At 39.7% G+C, this 19,698-nt stretch overlaps 1 protein-coding gene across 1 annotated transcript in view; it reads right to left on the bottom strand.

The window, feature by feature from the left end:
- Positions 1-19,698, bottom strand: part of SCP2 (sterol carrier protein 2) — an 89,544-nt gene that overhangs the window by 68,373 nt on the left and 1,473 nt on the right. The window contains exons 2-7 of the mRNA XM_014454659.2: positions 18,666-18,797; positions 17,322-17,386; positions 14,636-14,762; positions 8,077-8,140; positions 2,995-3,081; positions 641-791 (exon numbers count right to left, since the gene is read on the bottom strand). Of these exons, the coding sequence (XP_014310145.2) occupies positions 641-791; positions 2,995-3,081; positions 8,077-8,140; positions 14,636-14,762; positions 17,322-17,386; positions 18,666-18,797 (626 nt within the window). The remainder of the gene's footprint in view (positions 1-640; positions 792-2,994; positions 3,082-8,076; positions 8,141-14,635; positions 14,763-17,321; positions 17,387-18,665; positions 18,798-19,698) is intronic.

The following is a 19,698-nucleotide window of genomic DNA, read 5'->3' as shown; positions in this document are numbered from 1 at the left end:
TCAAATATCCAACTAACTCTAGGTCTGAATTCTCATATTTTTTATTTTCTCCATTTTGTACTTAACCTTCAATAAAGATTTTTGAAGTGTCACCCAACTGGTGTGGCTCAGTGGTTGAGTGCCAGCCTATGAATCAGGAAGTCATGGTTCGATTTCTGGTCAGGGCACATGCCTGGGTTGCAGGCTCGATCCCTAGTGTGGGGTGTGCAGGAGGCAGCCTATCAATGATTCTATCTCATCACTGATATTTCTATCTCTCTCTCCTCTCCCTTCCTCTCTGAAATCAATAAAAATATATTTAAGAATAATTTTTTTGAAGTGTCAATAAAGTTCCCTGAAAACATCTTTGTTTTCCCCTTAACTCTGTAAGATTGGAACTCTGAGCATATTTAACCAATTCAAAATACAAATAAAAAGCATGTCTAGTTAATGAAACATTATCATATAATGATGTATAACTCTATCCCAGGAAGCATATATTCTCATCAGTTATTTTCCCCTAACAGATTCTTAAGGATGGGTTATAATATTAGATTTCCTAGACTGTTTTTCAAGTAAATTATATCCAGAGCCTATAGCAACCTTGAAATTCTTAAACAAAACTCCTTGATTAATTAATAAGACAGAACTTTAGATGTACCATTTTAATAACGCTATTTTCTTCAAATGAGCTTGGCAAATCAGTCATCATCTCCTGTGCCACAATCTCCACAGCTTTGGACTGAAGGCCGTACTTCTGTACAAATTCTTCACTCACCAAAATTGCCGCTGCAGCACCATCGGAAGTGGGACTGCGAGGAGGTAAAAGTAATTATTACACCTGGTCCACCTCAACCCTAAGATTTCAGACGAGGGGTTCTTTCTGGGATAAGAGGCTGAGTGGGCTTGATGGTCACTGGATGGTCTTCTTTGTAATATCTACAGTTAAATCTTACATATGCTTCCCTCCTGAGGGCTGAACCTCTATCAAGAACTTAAATGCTGTCAGTCACTGCTCGGTCTCTGAGAATCTCGCTCGAAAAGTTCTTAGTGCAAAGAAGCCTGGACTTGCTTTTGTAGGTACATGAAGCCTCTTCTGGTGACTTCTGAGAAGTATACAAGGCCATTCCTATCCCGGTATAGTACAGATTCTGCCATAGGGCTAACTAGCTCCAACTCTGCTGTCTCCCAAACAACTCAGAATTGGAATCCTTTTGAAAACTGGGAAAGGATGGAATAGAGGATACCAGAAAGTCCATGCTTTGGTTAAGACTTTTGAGATCTCCTCAAAATAGATCTTTTCCTTTAGAGTAAGCTATGAAGGGAGGTGGCAAATGATTAAGCCTTCTGCGAGTTCAGCTGGACTTCATCCATGGGCACACCCTCATATGGAAACAGATAAAAGCTGGCCCCACTTGTTCACTTGCACCCCAGCCAGTATCTCCAGGACGCAACCAGGTGATAACTAGGCACAGGCAGGACCTATGCAGTACTAACTCAGTATTCTAGGAAATAAATATTGTCAGGCAATTTTCAAGATGTAACTGTTACCATTATTATTAGAGCTATGATTTTTTCTTGGTTTATGCTTACTCTTAGCTACTATGGTAGAGTAAAATTTCCTACAGTAGAAGCATACAGCAGAGAAAACAAAGGGAAAAATCTGGGGACTTCAGTGGCCGCCTAAGTCATATTTAAATGAATAAATACACTTAAAATGAAGTAGGTAGGAGTCATGAGAGAAGAAAGTAAAATATGTAATTTTCCAAGAGAAGAGACAGTCTTCTCTAAGCAGGAGAAGGAAGTAAGGGTACTCACTCCAGAGTGAGGACTACATTTGTTACCCTTGTAATTAGCTAGTTATTAATAATAGAGAGGAGCAAAGAGAAGGCCAGACATTATAAGCATGTCCATCGGGGCAGCCTCACCAGGAAGCTGCAATTCCACATTCCCCAGGAAACCACCAGTCTGTTCCCTGCAGATCACTGGGGGAAGGGACCGGACAAAGTAAAGTGGGGGTGGGGGTGACGTAGGTGAAAGATGAGCACGGTGGTGCTCAGTAGGCTAAACAGCCACCTCAGACGGTGTACTGCCTCTTGTACTGCCCTATAGTCCTAACAGTTAGGGAAGGTGTTTGCCTGTCAATCTTGCCTAGACGAAGAAAATGGCTAGAGGGAGTGGAGCCACTGCAAGCATGGGAAATCTTAGAAGGTTAAAATCCGCAGACAGCCCTAACTGGTTTGGCTCAGTGGATAGTGTCGGCCTGCAGACTCAAGGGTCCCAGGTTTGATTCCCGTCAAGGGCATGTACCTTGGTTGCGGGCACATACCCAGCAGGGAGTGTGCAGGAGGCAGATGATTGATGTTTCTCTCTCATCGACGTTTCTAACTCTCTATCCTTCTCCCTTCCTCTCTGTAAAAAATCAATAAAATATATTTAAAAAATAAATAAATAAAATAAAATCCTCAGACAAAGGAATTCTATCTCTTGCTCCCCTTGCTTTGCTCCTGCTTCCTTGCACTTCTCCATGTTCCCTCCATCGCCATGTGGCCATAGGAGCCACAAGGCCCATGGCCATGCGAACCCCGCACACAATGAACTGCAGCTGGGAACACAAGCTCAGCTGGCCTGATGCTAGACTGGACTGTGCAAATATGGAACGGGGGCTCCGGGCAGTGACTAGAATCCTAGCTCTGCTGAAGACACAGCTCGACGGTTTCCTTGGCGGGACGGAGGGAGATGGGACCTCGGAAACTCAGGGGTCTAATCCCACGCAAATAAATATCCCTCATTCTCCCACAGGAGTCTCAGAAAATTCCTTTTCTTGTGACATTGCAAGAAGCCCACTCCCACCAGCAACAGGTGGGGACACAGAGAACACCCCACTGATAACACATTGGTAGTTCTAGAGAAAGAGATACAGTAAAGATATATCCAGATACAGAGCCTAAGGTTTACCCAAGTGGGGGAGGGAGAAGCAATAACTTCAATTAAATATTAAAATGTTTTTCTTACCAACATTGTAAGATAGTCAGAAAATCAAAAACTTTTCGAGAAGTCATCACTTCATCTAAACTGTATTCCTTTTGGAACTGGGAATACCTAAATGCAAAACAAGTAGTTATAGAATGTTAGGGAGCAATTACAATTTTTTTATCGAAGATGTTCTGGTCTAGAAGTTAAAGGGAGAATAATATGTAAGTATTCTTTTCACAACCAAAAGATGGGCTTTTATAAACAATTTTAACCTTTAATAAACAAGTCCTTTGAATTGAATTTTTTTAAAATCCTAACTTCAAAATACCACATGCTGTACAACAAAAAAATTGACTAATTTTTGTCCTGGGTTACCCTCATGGAGCTTCTAAAACCCTTGGAGTTTCCTGAGTGATAAGTGTCTTCATTATGCTAATAAGGTGATTCTTGTGGGCCTCTTGTTGGTGGGTGGGGCACAAGGGTCTGCTCACCAGAAAGAGAAAGACTAACCTTGTGAATACAGGGTTGGGACTTTTCAGCCAGTTTGACCCCAGGGAGAAGAGGGGGCAGGAGTTTGAGTTCAATCAAGTGGCCAATGATTCAACTGAGTATGCCTGCATAATGAAGCCCCAATAAAAACATAGACAATGAACTTGGTGGAGTTTCCTGGTTGGTGAGCACTGAAATATATGGATATGCCCTCCGTGGGGGAGAGGGCATGGAAGGTCTGCATTAAGAACCCTCCCAGACCTCACCCTATGTGCCTCTTTATCTGGCTGTTCCCAAGTTGTATCCTTTATTTTTTATTTTAAATATATTTTTATTGATTTCAGAGAGGTAATGGGGAGAGAGAGAGAGAGAGAGAGAGAGAGAGAGAAACATCAATGATGGGAGAGAATCACTGATCGGCTGCCTCCTGCACACCCCACACGGGATGGAGTCCGCAACCTGTATGTGCTGGGTATATGCCCTGACCAGGAATGGAACCATGACCTCCTGGTTCATAGGTCGACATTCAACCACTGAGCCATGCCAGCCGAGCATGAGCTGTATCCTTTATAATAATAGAGATGTTCCTCAACTTATAATGGCATCACATCCCATTGTAAGTTGAAAATATCCCAATAAACCCATTGTAAATTGAAAATATCTTACATCAAAAATGCATTTAATCCACTGAACATAATAGTGTAGCCTAGCCAGTTTCTACTGAATGTGTATTACTTTCATACCACGGTTAGGTTAAAAAATCATTAAGTCGGAGTTGGGAACTATCTGTACTGTCATCATAGACACCGCATTTTCCTGAGCTCTGTGAGTCAGTCTAGTGAATTATCGAACCGGATAGGGTCATGGGAACCCCTAATTTATAGCTCACTGGTCAAAAGTACAGATGGCCCGTGAACCCTACTTGCAGCTGGCATCTGACCTGAGAGGGCAGTCTTGTGGAGGACTGAGTCCGTAATTCATGGTGTCTGCAGTAACTCCAGGTGGTTAGTGCCACAACTGCACTACAGTACACCCAGATGGTGTCAGACAGGTTGGAGGTTAAAATAGAATACCATTTCTTTTTCCTGGGGAATTATAAAACACTAGTTCCTTAAAAGCAAAATTAACTGACTTGCATTTGGCTAACTTTTGTGGTGATGATACTATGCAATTCTGTTTAATGATGTTCTTAAATAAATAGACAAAACCTATAATAAACTATCTGCATTCTTCAAAACACATTTCCTTTCTGCCCATGGCTCAGTGGTTAAGCATTGACCTATGAACCAAGAGGTCACGGTTCAATTCTCTGCCTGGGTTGCGGGCTCCATCCCCAGTGTGAGGCATGCAGGAGGCAGCTAATCAATGATTCTTCTCTCATCATTGATCTTCTATCTCTCTCCCTCTCCCTTCCCCTCTGAAATCAATAAATATATATATTTTTTAAAAACACACATTTCCTTTCTGATTACTGCAAAGAAAAAAATTACTGTTATCCCCTCTGGCTCCTCCAACAATGTAATCAGATGGTTTCAGATATTGCTCTGGTGAAAATAGCAGCAGCAATAAACACTATCAGGGAGTTTCTAAAAGTAAACTTCAACTTGCGTGGAATAAGCAATTCAAATGTTTAGAAATAGAGCTCGTGTAACTAACATCTACATACGTGTCTACACCTTTGCTTCTAAAGTTAACTGTGACTATCACCAACTTTCAAAAAATACCTTATTTGTGCCAGAACCTGTGCTAGGCACTGGGGACATAAACACAGTCACTACCAAGGAACTCAGTCTGAATCCATGAAAACAAATATGCCATTTTAATACAATGCAATAAAAGCCACAATAGAAATGTAATACAGGGTGTCATGGGAGTACACAAGATGTGCACCAAACCCAGATATAAGAAGGAGCTTCCTCTATAAAATTAAGTAAGTAAGAAGAAGAGAGAATTCCTGACAAACGGATCAGCACACGCAAAACCTCTTGAGGTGAAACAGTTCACTGAAGCTAGGGCACGGCGTTTGGGAGGCAATGTGGAGGCAAGGTGAAGAAGATGGCGAAAAGGAGCATTGAGATCCTGCTCCCCTGCATATGTCATTAGTTTGGCTCAAATATACTCTTACAATTTTTTTTTAAATATATGGGAAAGAAGAAATGAATGAGGATGAGATCATGAGAGGACAATAGATGGTGTTTACATTTTATACTGAAAACAATGAGAAACGACTAAAGGATATTGAGCTGGGAAGTGACATGATCAGACTTATAATTTTGAAAAGGGATAGTGAAAAGACAAGTTAACCAACTGAGAAATTGGGGCATTAAGTACAGCAAGAAAAAATAAGGAGCTAACATACAAATTGGACTCAAAAGATAGTATGGAGGCCGGATTCTATCCATCCCCAAATCATCTGCAACTCACATGGGACACTGAGGGAGGTGGCAAAGTCAAGGACGACTTCTACTGTCTTGAATAATTAGGTATATGTTATGTCACTCGCATTGATGAAGAATACTGGCGGGAAACAGGGTTGGGGGGAAATGATAAATTCTCTATGAACACGCTGACTCTGCAGTACTGTGGGACAAGTAGGAGGAGGTGACAGACACAGGTCTGAAGGCCAAGTGGCCTGGGTTATCTCTAATGCTATACTACTTATCACAGATTCTCTCTGCCTTTCATTATTCTTATAGCTTGTGAGGAAGCACTTGAGAACAGTTTCTTAGTTCAACCTTCTTAGAAATATATAACAGGGTCCCTCTAATGACTGGTCAGCAAACACAGGATTCTCTTTCTTCACTAGCCAAACAAAGCAAGAAGTTAGCACCTGAAATTTCTGAGCCAAACCTAGAAATTCTTGGCTGTTTCAAAGAGTTTTAAATAGTAAGACTAACATGCAGAAATAACATTTGTCTACTCAACAAAATGGAGAACTTATAAAATGTAATGGAAGATCCATGCAAACAAGAAACTTATCTGTCTTATTCATTGCTGCATCACTAGCAGCTAAAGCAATATCAAAAATCATCATCATCAGAGGAGAAAGACTCATAAGTAACTAAATATGATATAATGTGAGGCAATGTGAGGCAATGAAGCTCATGAGAAAAAAATAATTCATAAGGTATTAAGAGAAGCAATGATATTTGGGTTGTGACTTGATGGGTAAGGAGATTGTCTGTTTCACCAAACAAAAGAATGGCAGAAGGATATACCGGGTAGAGCTAACAGCATAAGTAAAAACACAGAAGCAAGTCCTAAATAGTACATTTAGGAAAAACCAAGTAATCTGGTGAGGCTAGAGATTGGGAATATCCAGGAAAGTAGTAGAATGGGGCCAAATTATAACAGCCTTATTATGTCATGAAGGAATTTGGATTTTACCATAAGGAACAGGAATTTACTAAAGCTTTCACAATACCTTTAGATATTTTACAAAATACCCTTCAATCTAGAGCATCGAATTCAATATTCGTTAATTAGATATTTGTTAATTAGATATGATCTAAATTCAAACATCAATTTTAAAGTAGCTGAATGAGAAGAAGTACTAGGAATATGTGGTAATAATCTATTTATGGTATAAAATTTTCCTTATTGTGGTTTTATGTGTATTAAATATGGCACAATCCTATATAATAAAACCCTAATATGCAAATTGACTGAACTGAGGAACAACTGGTCGCTATGATGCACACTGACCACCAGGGGGCAGATGCTCAATGCAGGAGCTGACCCCTGATGGTCAGTATGCTCCCACAGGGGGAGCGCCACTCAGCCAGAAGCCAGGTTCACAGCTGGTGAGCTCAGTGGCGGTGGTGGGAGCCTCTCCTGCCTCTGTGGCAATGCTAAGGATGTCTGACTGATGTCTTAGGCCCGATCCTCAAGGGAAGCGGGCCTAAGCCATCAGTTGGACATCTCCCGAGGGCTCCCAGACTGCTACAGGGTGCAGGCTGGACTGAGGGACCCACCCTGAGTGCATGAATTTCATGCACCAGGCCTCTAGTTTGTTTAATAATTCAGAAACAATTTACTGAGCAGTTATTATGTTCCAAACTTTGTGCTAAAGATAACAGATGACTCTTCCCCTCAAAGAGTTTAAAATCTAGAAGGAAAATATAAACATTATTTTGCCAGTACTTAGAATGATTCTGAGCAAGTTACCTAATTTCTGTAAGCCTCATTTTCCTCGTCTATAAAATGGGAACAAAAATACCTACCTTATAGGGTCCTTGAGAAGATGAAATGAATATGTACATAAAAGTATCTAACACAGTGACACAGAGTTGGCATTATTCTTTATTGCCTGGTCATATTGCTTTTGTATAGATTCTAGTTACGTGGCACTAATTCAATTGTCAGTGAACCAGTTTTATTTAGCAACCATTAAGTACATGCTATGCGTCAGGCATTGTGTTAGGCACTAGGGGATTCAAAGATTAATGATCTGTGTAATACACATGATGTAATTTTACTTTATTCATATTTTTTAGGATATGAATAACCATATTATTTTCCCAGAGTAAGAGTTAATGACAGTAGCATAATTAAAATACATTACTAAAGTTGCATGTTATATAACAGGATAACCCAGATTTTCACTGTATTTCATATATCTGAAATACTTACGGGTTATTAACTGAGTGTTTATGATTTTTCCATCCAATTTTTGCAAAGTGTTCAGCTTTAGTTCCTATGGAGAAAGCAAATATCTATTAGTGACTTAATGTTTTTCTACCACTTGTGAGCACATGTTGCAATGGTACTCAGTATCCTGCTAAATATTCCTACATTTTCCCTTGCACAGCTATCAGGATTGAAGATGTCAACATTATTTCCTCAACAAATATTTCTTAATCATTAAACTTGAGTATATTTAATGAGTTGAATCAAATAATAAGCATGGGGGGGAAGTAGGTATATAGTTGTTCTTATGAAAAATAATACAATAATTAATAAATAATAATACAAGAATAAACTGTTTTGTGTACTCACAACTGTAAACCCATCCTGATAATATGAAAATAATTCAAACTGACCTATTCTACCTACTATAAGTAAGGTCCAAGTTCAAAAACTAGAAAATATAGCCTGGGACCACATTGGTTTTAAGACAAGAAAGCACTGCCAGCACTTTTTCAGGAAATCTGCCAAAACATCCCAGTGCCCCCAGATGAAGTGAATTTTACAACTCACACCACGCTCCAGGGCCTGCTCTTCTTCTTTCCTATGATAAGGCAGAAGGGTCTTTTGAGAAGTTACGTCCTAACAAGGAATGTGTATGCTTTTCAAATTCTTTAACAGAAAGTTTAAAAAATAGTGTCAAGAAAACAAAAGCAGGCACATTAATGAAGTAAAATTTGTAAAATGAATTGAATTCTCCTCTAAAGCTAAAAAGACCAAAGAAGCCGAAGCCGGTTTGGCTCAGTGAATAGAGCGTCGGCCTGCGGACTGAAAGGTCCCAGGTTCGATTCCGGTCAAGGGCATGTACCTGGGTTGCGGGCGCATCCCCAGTGGGGGATGTGCAGGAGGCAGCTGATCGATGTTTCTCTCTCATCGATGTTTCTAACTCTCTATCTCTCTCCCTTCCTCTCTGTAGAAAATCAATAAAATATATTTAAAAAAAAAAAAGACCAAAGAAGAGAAAAAGTCCACTGACTGGAGCTAATAATATCATGTTAAAAATGTCACAGTAGCCAAGCCAGTGTGGCTCAGTGGTTGAGCATCAACCCATGAACCTGAAAGTCACGGTTCGATTCCCAGGCAGGGCACCTGCCCGGGGTTGTGGGTTCAATCCCTGGTGGGGGGGGGGGGGGTGCAGGAGGCAGCCAATCGATGATTCTCTCTCATCGTTGATGTTTCCATCTCTCTTTCCCTCTCCCTTTCTCTCCCTGAAATAAAAAAATTCAAAATAACATACTTTTTAAAATGTCACAGTAATATGGAAAGTCCTCAATTCTGTTTTATCTCTATCTTCCCTGTCAAAGAGAATGATCTTCGGAGCAGAAATGACATAAATATATTTGAGGCAATCTTTTCTCTCAATTCTAATTTTAAAAAGGGAATAAGGGAGATTCCATCCACATTGTGACCTCATACCAATAAGAGTTGTGATCAGGAGGCAGCCACAAAGAACAAGCCACATCATATTAATAGCTTTTTTACTGGACTGATGAGAAGATAAAAGGAAACTTGGTATCTGGATATCAGCAAGACAATTTTTAGGACATCTTTTGGGATAAGATAAGGAAATACTGTAGTGTGGATTTGGATTTTTTCTTTTCTTTTTGAGGGGGCTTTTCTTTTTGGTGTTGCTAAAAATGTAAGAATTCTTCTGTCAAGTTGAGATAATATTGGCTTAAACAGAATTAAATGGATTTCTTTACAGCAAGATATTCGGAGCCTTTACTATTGCTCCAAATTATGTATTAAGACTGCTCAACAGGGGGTTAAACTATGAAGCAGTTCCCTGACTAACTGACTCACATTATGGGGCATTTTATCAGCTTAATATCCCATGGAACACACACTGGGAAATAACAGACATTGGTTAATGAATATAATCCTAGAGAAAAATATCTAGTGCTAACTAACCGCTAACCTGATGTAATGAGTGCATGAGTGCCTGGTTAGACACCAAGTTAAATAAGAGGAAGACTTGGAAGCTTTGAGTCTCAGGAAAGCCTGAGACTCAAAGCTGCTCCAATTAATATTTCTACCAAAAACTGGATTAGAAAATTAAAAAGGCACTCTCACCAAACCTGAAGATGGGAGGACTACTATAATGCTGGATCCAAATAGTCTCCAACAAAATTCATCAATGGGATAAATCAGAAATAACTAAACACCCAACTCTATTCTTGACCCCCAAAACAGAGGCCATCACTGACTATCTGTTTGCTCCCCACTATCCACAAGTATATTACCTTGTTTTATTTTCTTCACAGGACTAGTAATTATCTGAAACTGTCTTTGTTTTTTCATGTATCATTGTCTCTCCCCTACTAGAAATTTAAGCAAAAACCTCAAATCTCATCTATTTGTTTATTGCCTGTGGATGAATGCATTAATGTATCTAATTCTTTTTTCCTCCTGAATGTCCATGGAGGTCTGATTTTGCAGTTTCCTACCACAAAAGAAGTGGAGTCGAGAAACCAAGATGGCGGCATAGGTAAACACCGGAAATTGCTGCCTCGCACAACCACTTCAAAAATACAACTGAAAGACAAAACGGACATCATCCAGAACCACAGGAAGGCTGGCTGAGTGGAAATTCTACAACTAGAAGGAAAGAGAAAAGCACACTGAGACTCAGAGGAGGTGTGGAAGTAAAGTACAGAGTTACGGAGGCGCACGCAGAAAGGACTAGCAACTGAGGACGCGGATGTCTTTTTCAATCGGGAGGGAGACACAAGCTCCCAACTGTTCTGAACTCCAGTTCCAGGCGAGTCTCTGGGGACCCAGACATATATAGGGAGAAACTGGACTGTCTGGCAGCAGGTGCAACTCGAGGGCGGCTTTCTCTCAGAGGTGCTTACAGCAATTACCATGGGACCCTGAGACCCAGGGTCTCTTACGACAGGGCTGAGGATCAGCCATAGCTGTTTGCTCCGCCCTGTTGATTCCCTGAGACCCCGCCCCACCCAAGCTGTGCCCAGAGGCTTTTGCATATAAATGCCTTGGCCCTTTGCAATCTAAAATTACCTAACAAACTGCAGCTGGGTCAGAGAGACCCAGAACTTCCAAAAGAAGGCCCAAGGCCCCACAGCAGCTTGCATTGCTTCACAGCTGGGCCTCATCTAGGCACCTCCAAACCCCAAACAAGGAAGGGGAATCTGCAGATCTCTCCATAGATCCTGCTGGGTAGCCTCAGGCAGAGGCTAAATTAGCACCTCCTTAGAGATCCAAGAGCCAGTGTACCCAGTGGTCAGAGTGGGACCATCCAGATTACAACTCCTCAGATCCATAAGGGACACACTCAGGGGGCAGACTCAGTGAGCACCAAAGCCCCACTGAAGCAAGTCTTGCCCCTAAGGGTGTCTTCAGCACAGAAGTTCTCCCACTGTAGACACAGCTGATTCTCACAGCCAATTGGCCTGAAGGTCAATTCCTCCCAGTGATACCAACTACAATCAAGGCTTAACTACAACAAGACTGTGCACACAGCCCACAAAGGGGTGCACCAAGAGTGTCCACCTCAGGTAATTGGAGAGGCTGAGCCACTGGGCCCTATAGGACACCTAGGGCCCCTCTATCAACACAGGGAAGCAGCCAAAATGCGGAGACAAAGAAATAGGTCACAAATGACAGAAATGGAGGAAAGCAAACTACTGGATATAGAGTTCAAAACCACGGATATAAGGTTTTTCAAGAATTTTCTAGAAACCGCCAATAAATTTAGTGAGACCCTAGAGGATATGAAAAAGGACCTACTAGAAATTAAGCATACACTGACTGAAATAAAGAATATTATACAGAGATCCAATGGCAGACTAGAAGATCGCAAGAATCAAGTCAAAGATTTGAAATAGGAAGAAGTAAAAAACACCCAACCGGAAAAGCAAAAAGAAGAAAAAATCCAAAAATATGAAGATAGTGTAAGGAGCCTCTGGGAAAACTTCAAGCGAACCAACATCCTAATTATTGGGGTGCCAGAGAAGAGAGAGAGCAAGATATTGAAAACCTATTTGAAGAAATAATGACAGAAAACTTCCCCTACCTGGTGAAAGAAATAGATTTATAAGTCCAGGGAGTGCAGAGAACCCCAAACAAAAGGAATCCAAAGAGGACCACACCAAGACACATCATAATTAAAATGCCAAGAGCAAAAGACAAAGAGAGAATCTTAAAAGCAGCAAGAAAAAAACAGTCAGTTACCTACAAGGGAGTGCCCATCCGACTGTCAGCTGATTTCTCAACAGAAACTATGCAGGCCAGAAGGGAGTGGCAAGAAATATTCAAAGTGATGAACAGCAAGAACCTACAACCAAGATTACTTTACCCAGCAAAGCTATCATTCAGAATTGAAGGTCAGATAATGAGCTTCAGAGATAAGAAAAAGCTCAAGGAGTTCATCACCACCAAACCAGTAATATATGAAATGCTGAAAGGTATTCTTTAAGAAGAGGAAGAAGAAGAAAAAGGTAAAGATAAAAATTATAAACAACAAATACACATCTATCAACAAGTGAATCTAAAAATCAAGTGAACAGAATAAACCGGTGAATATAATAGAATCAGGGGCATAGAAAGGGAGTGGACTGACAATTCTCGGGGGGAAAGGGGTGTGGGGGTGCAGGAAGAGACTGGACAAAAAACGTACACCTATGGATGAGGACAGTGGGGCGGGGGTGGTAACGGCAGAGGGTGGAGTGGGAACGGGTGGAGGGGAACTATGGGGGGGAAAAAGAGGAACAACTGTAATAATCTGAACAATAACGATTTAATGAGAAGAAAAAAAAGAAGTGGAGTACATTTCCCTATCCCTTGATTGCAAGTTTGCCACGTGACTTGCTCTAGTTAACAACGTAAGTCTCAAAAGGACTTGCATTTTGCAGATTACTCTCTGGTGCTTCTGCCTTCACCATGAAAAGAATATGCCAGGCCTGGTCCTCTAGCCCAAGGTGGAGGAGGCGAGACATATGACCCAGTCAAATAAGACTAGAACAGAGCCTGTAACCAACCTCCAGTCATATGATTAACCCAGACAAGAAGAGCTGGCTCCCAGTCAATCTACACACTTGTAAACTATATCATAAATAACTGTTGTTTAAAATCACTGGGTTTTGGAGGGGTTTATTACACAGTAAAATCTGACTGACATACTGCTATATTCTAGTGCCTACAACAGAGCCTGAAATATAATGAGAGCTCAATAATGTCTTAAGTGAATTATTTAATTAAAAATAAATGGACAGGGAATAGCCAAAGAGGTAAGAAAAAACAGGAGAAAAAAAAAACCCAGGAGAATGAGGTGTCATAGAAGCCAAGAGAAGATAATTTTTTAAAAGTGATCAAAAGGGTTTAATGCTTCTGAGGTCTATTCAATCAGGTTTGAAAAGTATTTACTGGATATGGCAACATGGTGATCAATGGTAGCCTTGAGAAAGGAGGGAAGCAAGATTGAAACAGACTGAGTTACAAATGGTAAGAAACTGGCACAAAAAAGAAAATTTCTATAGCCAAAGACTGGCAGTGCTTCTTAACACAATGCCACCATTCCTCCTTGAAGATGTTTTCCTTTTTGATTCCTTATTTTGGCTATCAAACTTAGCATATTTTTCCTACAAAGAATAGGAATGCTGGTCTGGTTGGCATGGCTCAGTGGTTGAGCATCGACCTATGAACTAGGAGGTCATGGTTCAATTCCCACTCAGGACATATGCCCAGTTGCAGGCACAATCTCCACTGTGGGGCATGCAGGAGGCAGCTGATCAATGATTTTCTTTCATCATTGATGTTTCTCTATTTATTTATCTATCTATCTATCTATCTATCTATCTCTCTTCTTCTCTAAAATCAATAAAAAAAGAATAGGAGTGCTGGACTTTCAAGCATGAAAATTTTCTTTCTTATCTCACAATACACAACAAGGCACTGGTTGAGAGTCATACAGTGAAAAATAAAAATCCTATCTGTATTATCCCATGCTTTAACTGGCTACAACAGGCCAATTATTGACCATCAGTCAAAAAATTATTATGTCTAGCTATAAAAGAAAAATCAACCATGAAAGTTAAATCTCACAAAATACTATGGAATGACAGATGATAATGTACTAAGAATAAAACTTGACAATAAAAACCTGTTACTAAGAATAAAATTTGTACTAGAAATTAAATTTCCCTATATAAATCTATTACCAAGAGCAAGCTTTGAGTCTCATTATTTTCAAACTAATTTGTAGTCCACAATTAAAGCAGACAAGATTTATATTAGTTTTCCTATTTCAATTTCTGATTTCAATTTCTAGGTACTTCCACTATGATGTCCTATCTATAAATATGTTCTCTACAACTAAATTCTATACAGACTGTTTTTTCAACTTAATGCAAAAACCATTTTATATGTTGTATATCCTGGCACACTCCACAGTTCCTTAGTAAACACCCGCTGCTTCCCATCACATCTATATAACATGTCTACAACATGTATTAACCAATAAGCCGTAAAGTTTTTTTTAACATACCATATTTTTCCATGTGCTCTTTTCCAGCATTCCCAAATATCTGAGAAGCAAATGGCGCAGAAGATAATTCATACTTATTCATCAGGACCTCCAAATGTTTATCAATCGGATTAGGACTGTTTGAAGACTGAGAGAGGAAAAAACAAAATTTAATAAGCACTTGACGTGATAGTGTCTCTTTTAACTATTACAGTGTTACCAAGACATTTGCTTATTCTAAGTGCAATGTAAACAAAAAATGGACAATGTGAATAATATCAGTCAGGAAATACTTTGACCAAAAACATGGCATGAAAAATAATCAAATGACCTCTCTCTGCTCCTGGGGGGGCAATTGGGACTGGCAGCCACCTCTCACACCCGCTGCTGGTGCCGGCCCCGCTTGCACCCGCAGCCGGCGCTGGAGCTGCTGCTCGCACCTGCTGCCGGCACCCAGCACTGGTCCCGATTGCCGTTGAGGGCTTCTCCACCTCCTCCTGTTCCTGAGGGGCGATCGGGGCATCAGCCACCACTTGCACCGGCTGATGGTCCCAATCACTGCCCCTGCACCGTCAGCAGGTGTGAGTGGGGCCAGTGCCATCAGCACATGGGAGCAGTGGCAGTGGTGGGAGCGGGGCTGCAGGCAAACAAGGGACCAGGGGCATGGAGGATGGGCTGAGACCCACTCGTGCCCCCTGCAGCCTCGCGGCCCACAGTTCCTTTCAAGGTGCACGAGTTCATGCACTGGGCCCCTAGTAATGTAAATAATAATGCTATAAATAATAAATCTAAGACTCACTAAGACAGGTAAGGGCTCAAATAAAATAAAAAAAGAAAAAGAAGTTACAACTAATACAACAGAAATACAAAAGATCGTAAGAGACTACTATGCCAAGCCTGAGTGTATCAGTGGTTGAGCATCAAGGTTTGATTCCCAGTCAGGGCACATGCCTGGGTTGCAGGCTCGATCTTCAATGTGGAATGTTCAAGGAGGCAGCCGATTGATGATTCTCTGTCATCATTGATGTTTCTCTCTCTCTCTCCCTCTCCCTCTCTAAAATCAATAAAAATCTATTTTTTAAAAAATAATTTCTTTAAAAATGTATCTTTTGAATTTTGAATTATTTCACTTTTCTGTAAATTCCCTTATTTTTCTTTTCAGGCCAGTAATGTCTCTTTTTGCAATTTCCTATACCCTTAAGCTATTTCCAAGCTTGTCTTTTATTTCTTTAAGCATAGTAAGCATGCCTAAATCTGAATCCAATAACTCCAGTTTATGACGTCTTCAAAGATCGTTGTTGACTGTGCCTCGTTCTCCTGGTTCTCAAGTATGATGCCTTGTTTTTTAATGCTTGGTTTTCTTTGACTGCATGTCCTTGAAAATTTACTTGAAGAGTTCTCAAAGCCTAGAAGGAAGATGCCTTCCTCCAGAAGAAAATTTGCATTTGCTTCTGTCAAGTGCCCAGGTTACTGCCATTCTGGAACCATTTAGACTCAGTTCATGGTTTGAGGTTTCTTGGATCACCCAGGTAACAAGACTTGGCAGCAATCCTACGTGAAGGATAGCCTATGGTTTATTAATTCTCAGTAAAAGGTTCTTCTGGGATTTTTTTTCCCACTTTCTCTTTTTCCTCCCTTTGTTCTGCTCAGTGCCCAGCAATTCTCCCTGTAATCTCATGAAAGTGGGGAAAAGAGGAAGTAGGGAAGGGGGGCAGCTTTACTCTGGGTTCACCCTTACCCAACGAGTTTACCCCTACAGAGTCCCACTGTCATGTGGGGAGTGGATATTAACTTCTGATATTGGAGAGTTCCTGAGCTTTGACAACTTTCCTCTTCATTCTAGGAGCCATCAAAATTGAAGCTCAGAGCTTCCTGATCAGCTAAGGCCTTTAAAGCAAAAGCACCTTCAAATGCTGATCTTTATTTTTTGGCATTCACCTGCAATTCCTCTCTATTGTTAGCTCTTTGATGCTGTAGAGGTTTTTTTTTTATATTTTATTCAAATATTCTAGTTTAAATTTTATTCAAGTATTCAGTAGGAGAATTGATTCAAATAACTTGGCTTACCAGAAACAGAGAAGTCCCACATGTTATTATCTTCAATTAGTTGAATAGAATTAATTTTTGAGTGAATAAATAAATGAATTTCAATTTAATTAGATAAGTCCATCTCAAATTCAATAATCTAACCTCTCAGAACATCCATTTCATCATTCACAAAATAAACAGGTTGAACTAAATTATCTCGATCACACTTTACTGTTCTAAAATACCAGGATATATGTGTACATATACAATGTCACCTTTTAGCTTTTGGGTTATATCCACTCATTTAACAACTGTGCCAAATTATGTGGGGGTTTTTTGTTTGTTTGTTTGTTTTTAATATATTTTATTGATTTTTTACAGAGAGGAAGGGAGAGAGATAGAGAGTCAGAAACATCGATGAGAGAGAAACATCGATCAGCTGCCTCCTGCACATCTCCTACTGGGGATGTGCCCGCAACCAAGGTAACTGCTTTTGACCAGAATCAAACCTAGGACCTTTCAGTCTGCAGGCCGACGCCCTATCCACTGAGCCAAACCGGTTTCGGCCCAAATTATGTTTTAAGTTGCTTATTAACAGGTGCTATCTATGGTAGTATGATGGGCAAAGCTTCTCTCATAGTGTCATAACAACTCCAAAATAACAGTAAATGAGACCCACTGTTGCTGAAAGAGACCCCTTCTCCATCTTCTCAAATCCAAGAGCCAAGACACAATCTGCCACACCTGGAAAGAAAATGTAATTATTTTGAAAATTTTATTTCCAGACACTCAACAAAATACATTAAATACTTCAATTTTTAAAAGTATGTCAATTTATATAAAATTTTAAAACATACTATAATCCTGTAAATTTTTTAATAAGTGAAAAATTAGGGAAAATTATTAAATGCTATTAGGTTAAGAGGGAAAAAAATCAAGGAAGTGTTTAATTCTTTCTTTGATCCTCAATATTAATAAGACTTGATTAATGTGAAATATGTTTCAGTGAACAATAAATACGAAGAAGTAATTTTAAATTTTCAAACATTACATTAAATACATTTATTTTAAAAGGAATCCTGATCATAATCTCAACAGAATTATTTTTGGAGGGTGGGGCACCTAAGAAAAATGATGTTAAAGTTCAACAGAACAGCAAAACAAGACAGAATTGACAAAAGTTGTCTTTAAAAAAAAAAAAAAAGAAAAATAACAAGGCAGGGGGTACGGGGACACTAGCATTATCAAACAGTATGACATTCTAAAGCTCCAACAACTAAAATACTGAGTATGGAGCAATAGTCAACAATCAGTCAGTGGAAGAGAATAAAGGACCTAATAAAAGAGCCCCCTTCCCCCCAAAAAAACAGATTCAAGAATATTTGGAAATATAAAATATGATATATACCCGAGAACTGAAAGTCACACAAAAAAAGTGTACACAAATGTTTATAGTAGCATTATTCATAATAGCCAAAAAGTGAAAACAGCTGATAAATGGATAAACAAATTGTGGTACACCCATACAATGGAATCTTACTTGGCCATAAAATGGAATGAAGTACAAGTAACATTCCACAGCACGGATGAACTATGAAAACATAATGCCAAGTGAAAGCCACAAAAGGCCATATATTAATTACATGAATCCATTTATATAATGTTCAGAATAGGTAAATCCACAGAGACAGAAAGTAGATTAGTGGTAGGAAGGAGCTGGAGGGAGAGGGAACTGGGGAGTGACTGCTAATGGGTACAGGGTTTCTTTTTGGTGTGATGAAAATGTTCTAAAATTAGATAGTGGGGATAGCTGCATAAATCTGTGAATACATTAAAAAACACTGAATTGTATACTTTAACAGGGTGAATTTTATAGTATATAAATCACATATCCATAAAGTTATTTTTTAAAAAAGAAATACATTGTAAAGCCATCCCTCAGATGATTGAAGGAAGAAATGATGCCAGGGGATCAGTAAACCCACATCTATTTCAGGGCACTGAACTAATAAGCACTACTCACCACCCTGAATCAGCTGCCGGGCCATAAACAAAGCAGTAGAACCAGTAGAACAGTTGTTGTTAACATTGATTATAGGAATTCCAGTCAGCCCCAAACTGTGATAGATAGCCCTCTGCCCAGAGGTAGAGTCACCTGTATAGAAAAAGAAATTAAAATTTTAATTTATGCAGCATGGGAATTGTGGAGCTGCAACACAATAGAATACCACATTATGATTTTTCAGTATTATTCCTTTGTCTAGCATATTACATGGACAGAACAATAAATACACTATTAACATCTTACTCAGAAACAGTTTTAACATTAAGCACCATTTACTCTGCAAATATAAAAAAATTATCAAAACATAGAATGTAGAAAACCAAATTTTCACAGATTTTCTTAAAATATATTTTTATTAATGCCAAGAGCAAAAGACAAAGAGAGAATCTTAAAAGCAGCAAGAGAAAGAGACTCAATTACCTACAAGGGAATACCCATACGACTGTCAGCTGATTTCTCAACAGAAACTTTGCAGGCCAGAAGGGAATGGCAAGAAATATTCAAAGTGATGAATACCAAGAACCTACAACCAAGAGTACTTTATCCAGCAAAGCTATCATTCAGAATTGAAGGTCAGATAAAGAGCTTCACAGATAAGGAAAAGCTAAAGGAGTTCATCACCACTAAACCAGTATTACACGAAAGACTGAAAGGTATCCTTTAAGAAGAGGAAGAAGAAAAAGGTAAAGATACAAATTGTGAACAACAAACATGCATCTATCAACAAGTGAATCTAAGAATCAAGTGAATAAATAATCTGATGTACAGAATGAACTGGTGATTATAATGAATCAGGGACATAGAAAGGGAATGGACTGACTATTCTTGGGGGGGAAAGGGGAATGGGAGATTCGGGAAGAGACTGGACAAAAATCGTGCACCTATGGATGAGGACAGTGGGTGGGGAGTGAGGGCAGAGGGTGGGGCGGGAACTGGAAGGAGGGGAGTTATGTGGGGGGGAAGAGGAACAAATGTAATCTGAACAATAAAA

Source organism: Myotis lucifugus, unplaced genomic scaffold (genome assembly GCF_000147115.1).
Source record: "Myotis lucifugus unplaced genomic scaffold, Myoluc2.0 scaffold_37, whole genome shotgun sequence".
Taxonomy (NCBI): domain Eukaryota; kingdom Metazoa; phylum Chordata; class Mammalia; order Chiroptera; family Vespertilionidae; genus Myotis; species Myotis lucifugus.
Note: the sequence above shows the minus strand (reverse complement) of the source record. Positions and strands in the feature narration are given on the sequence as shown.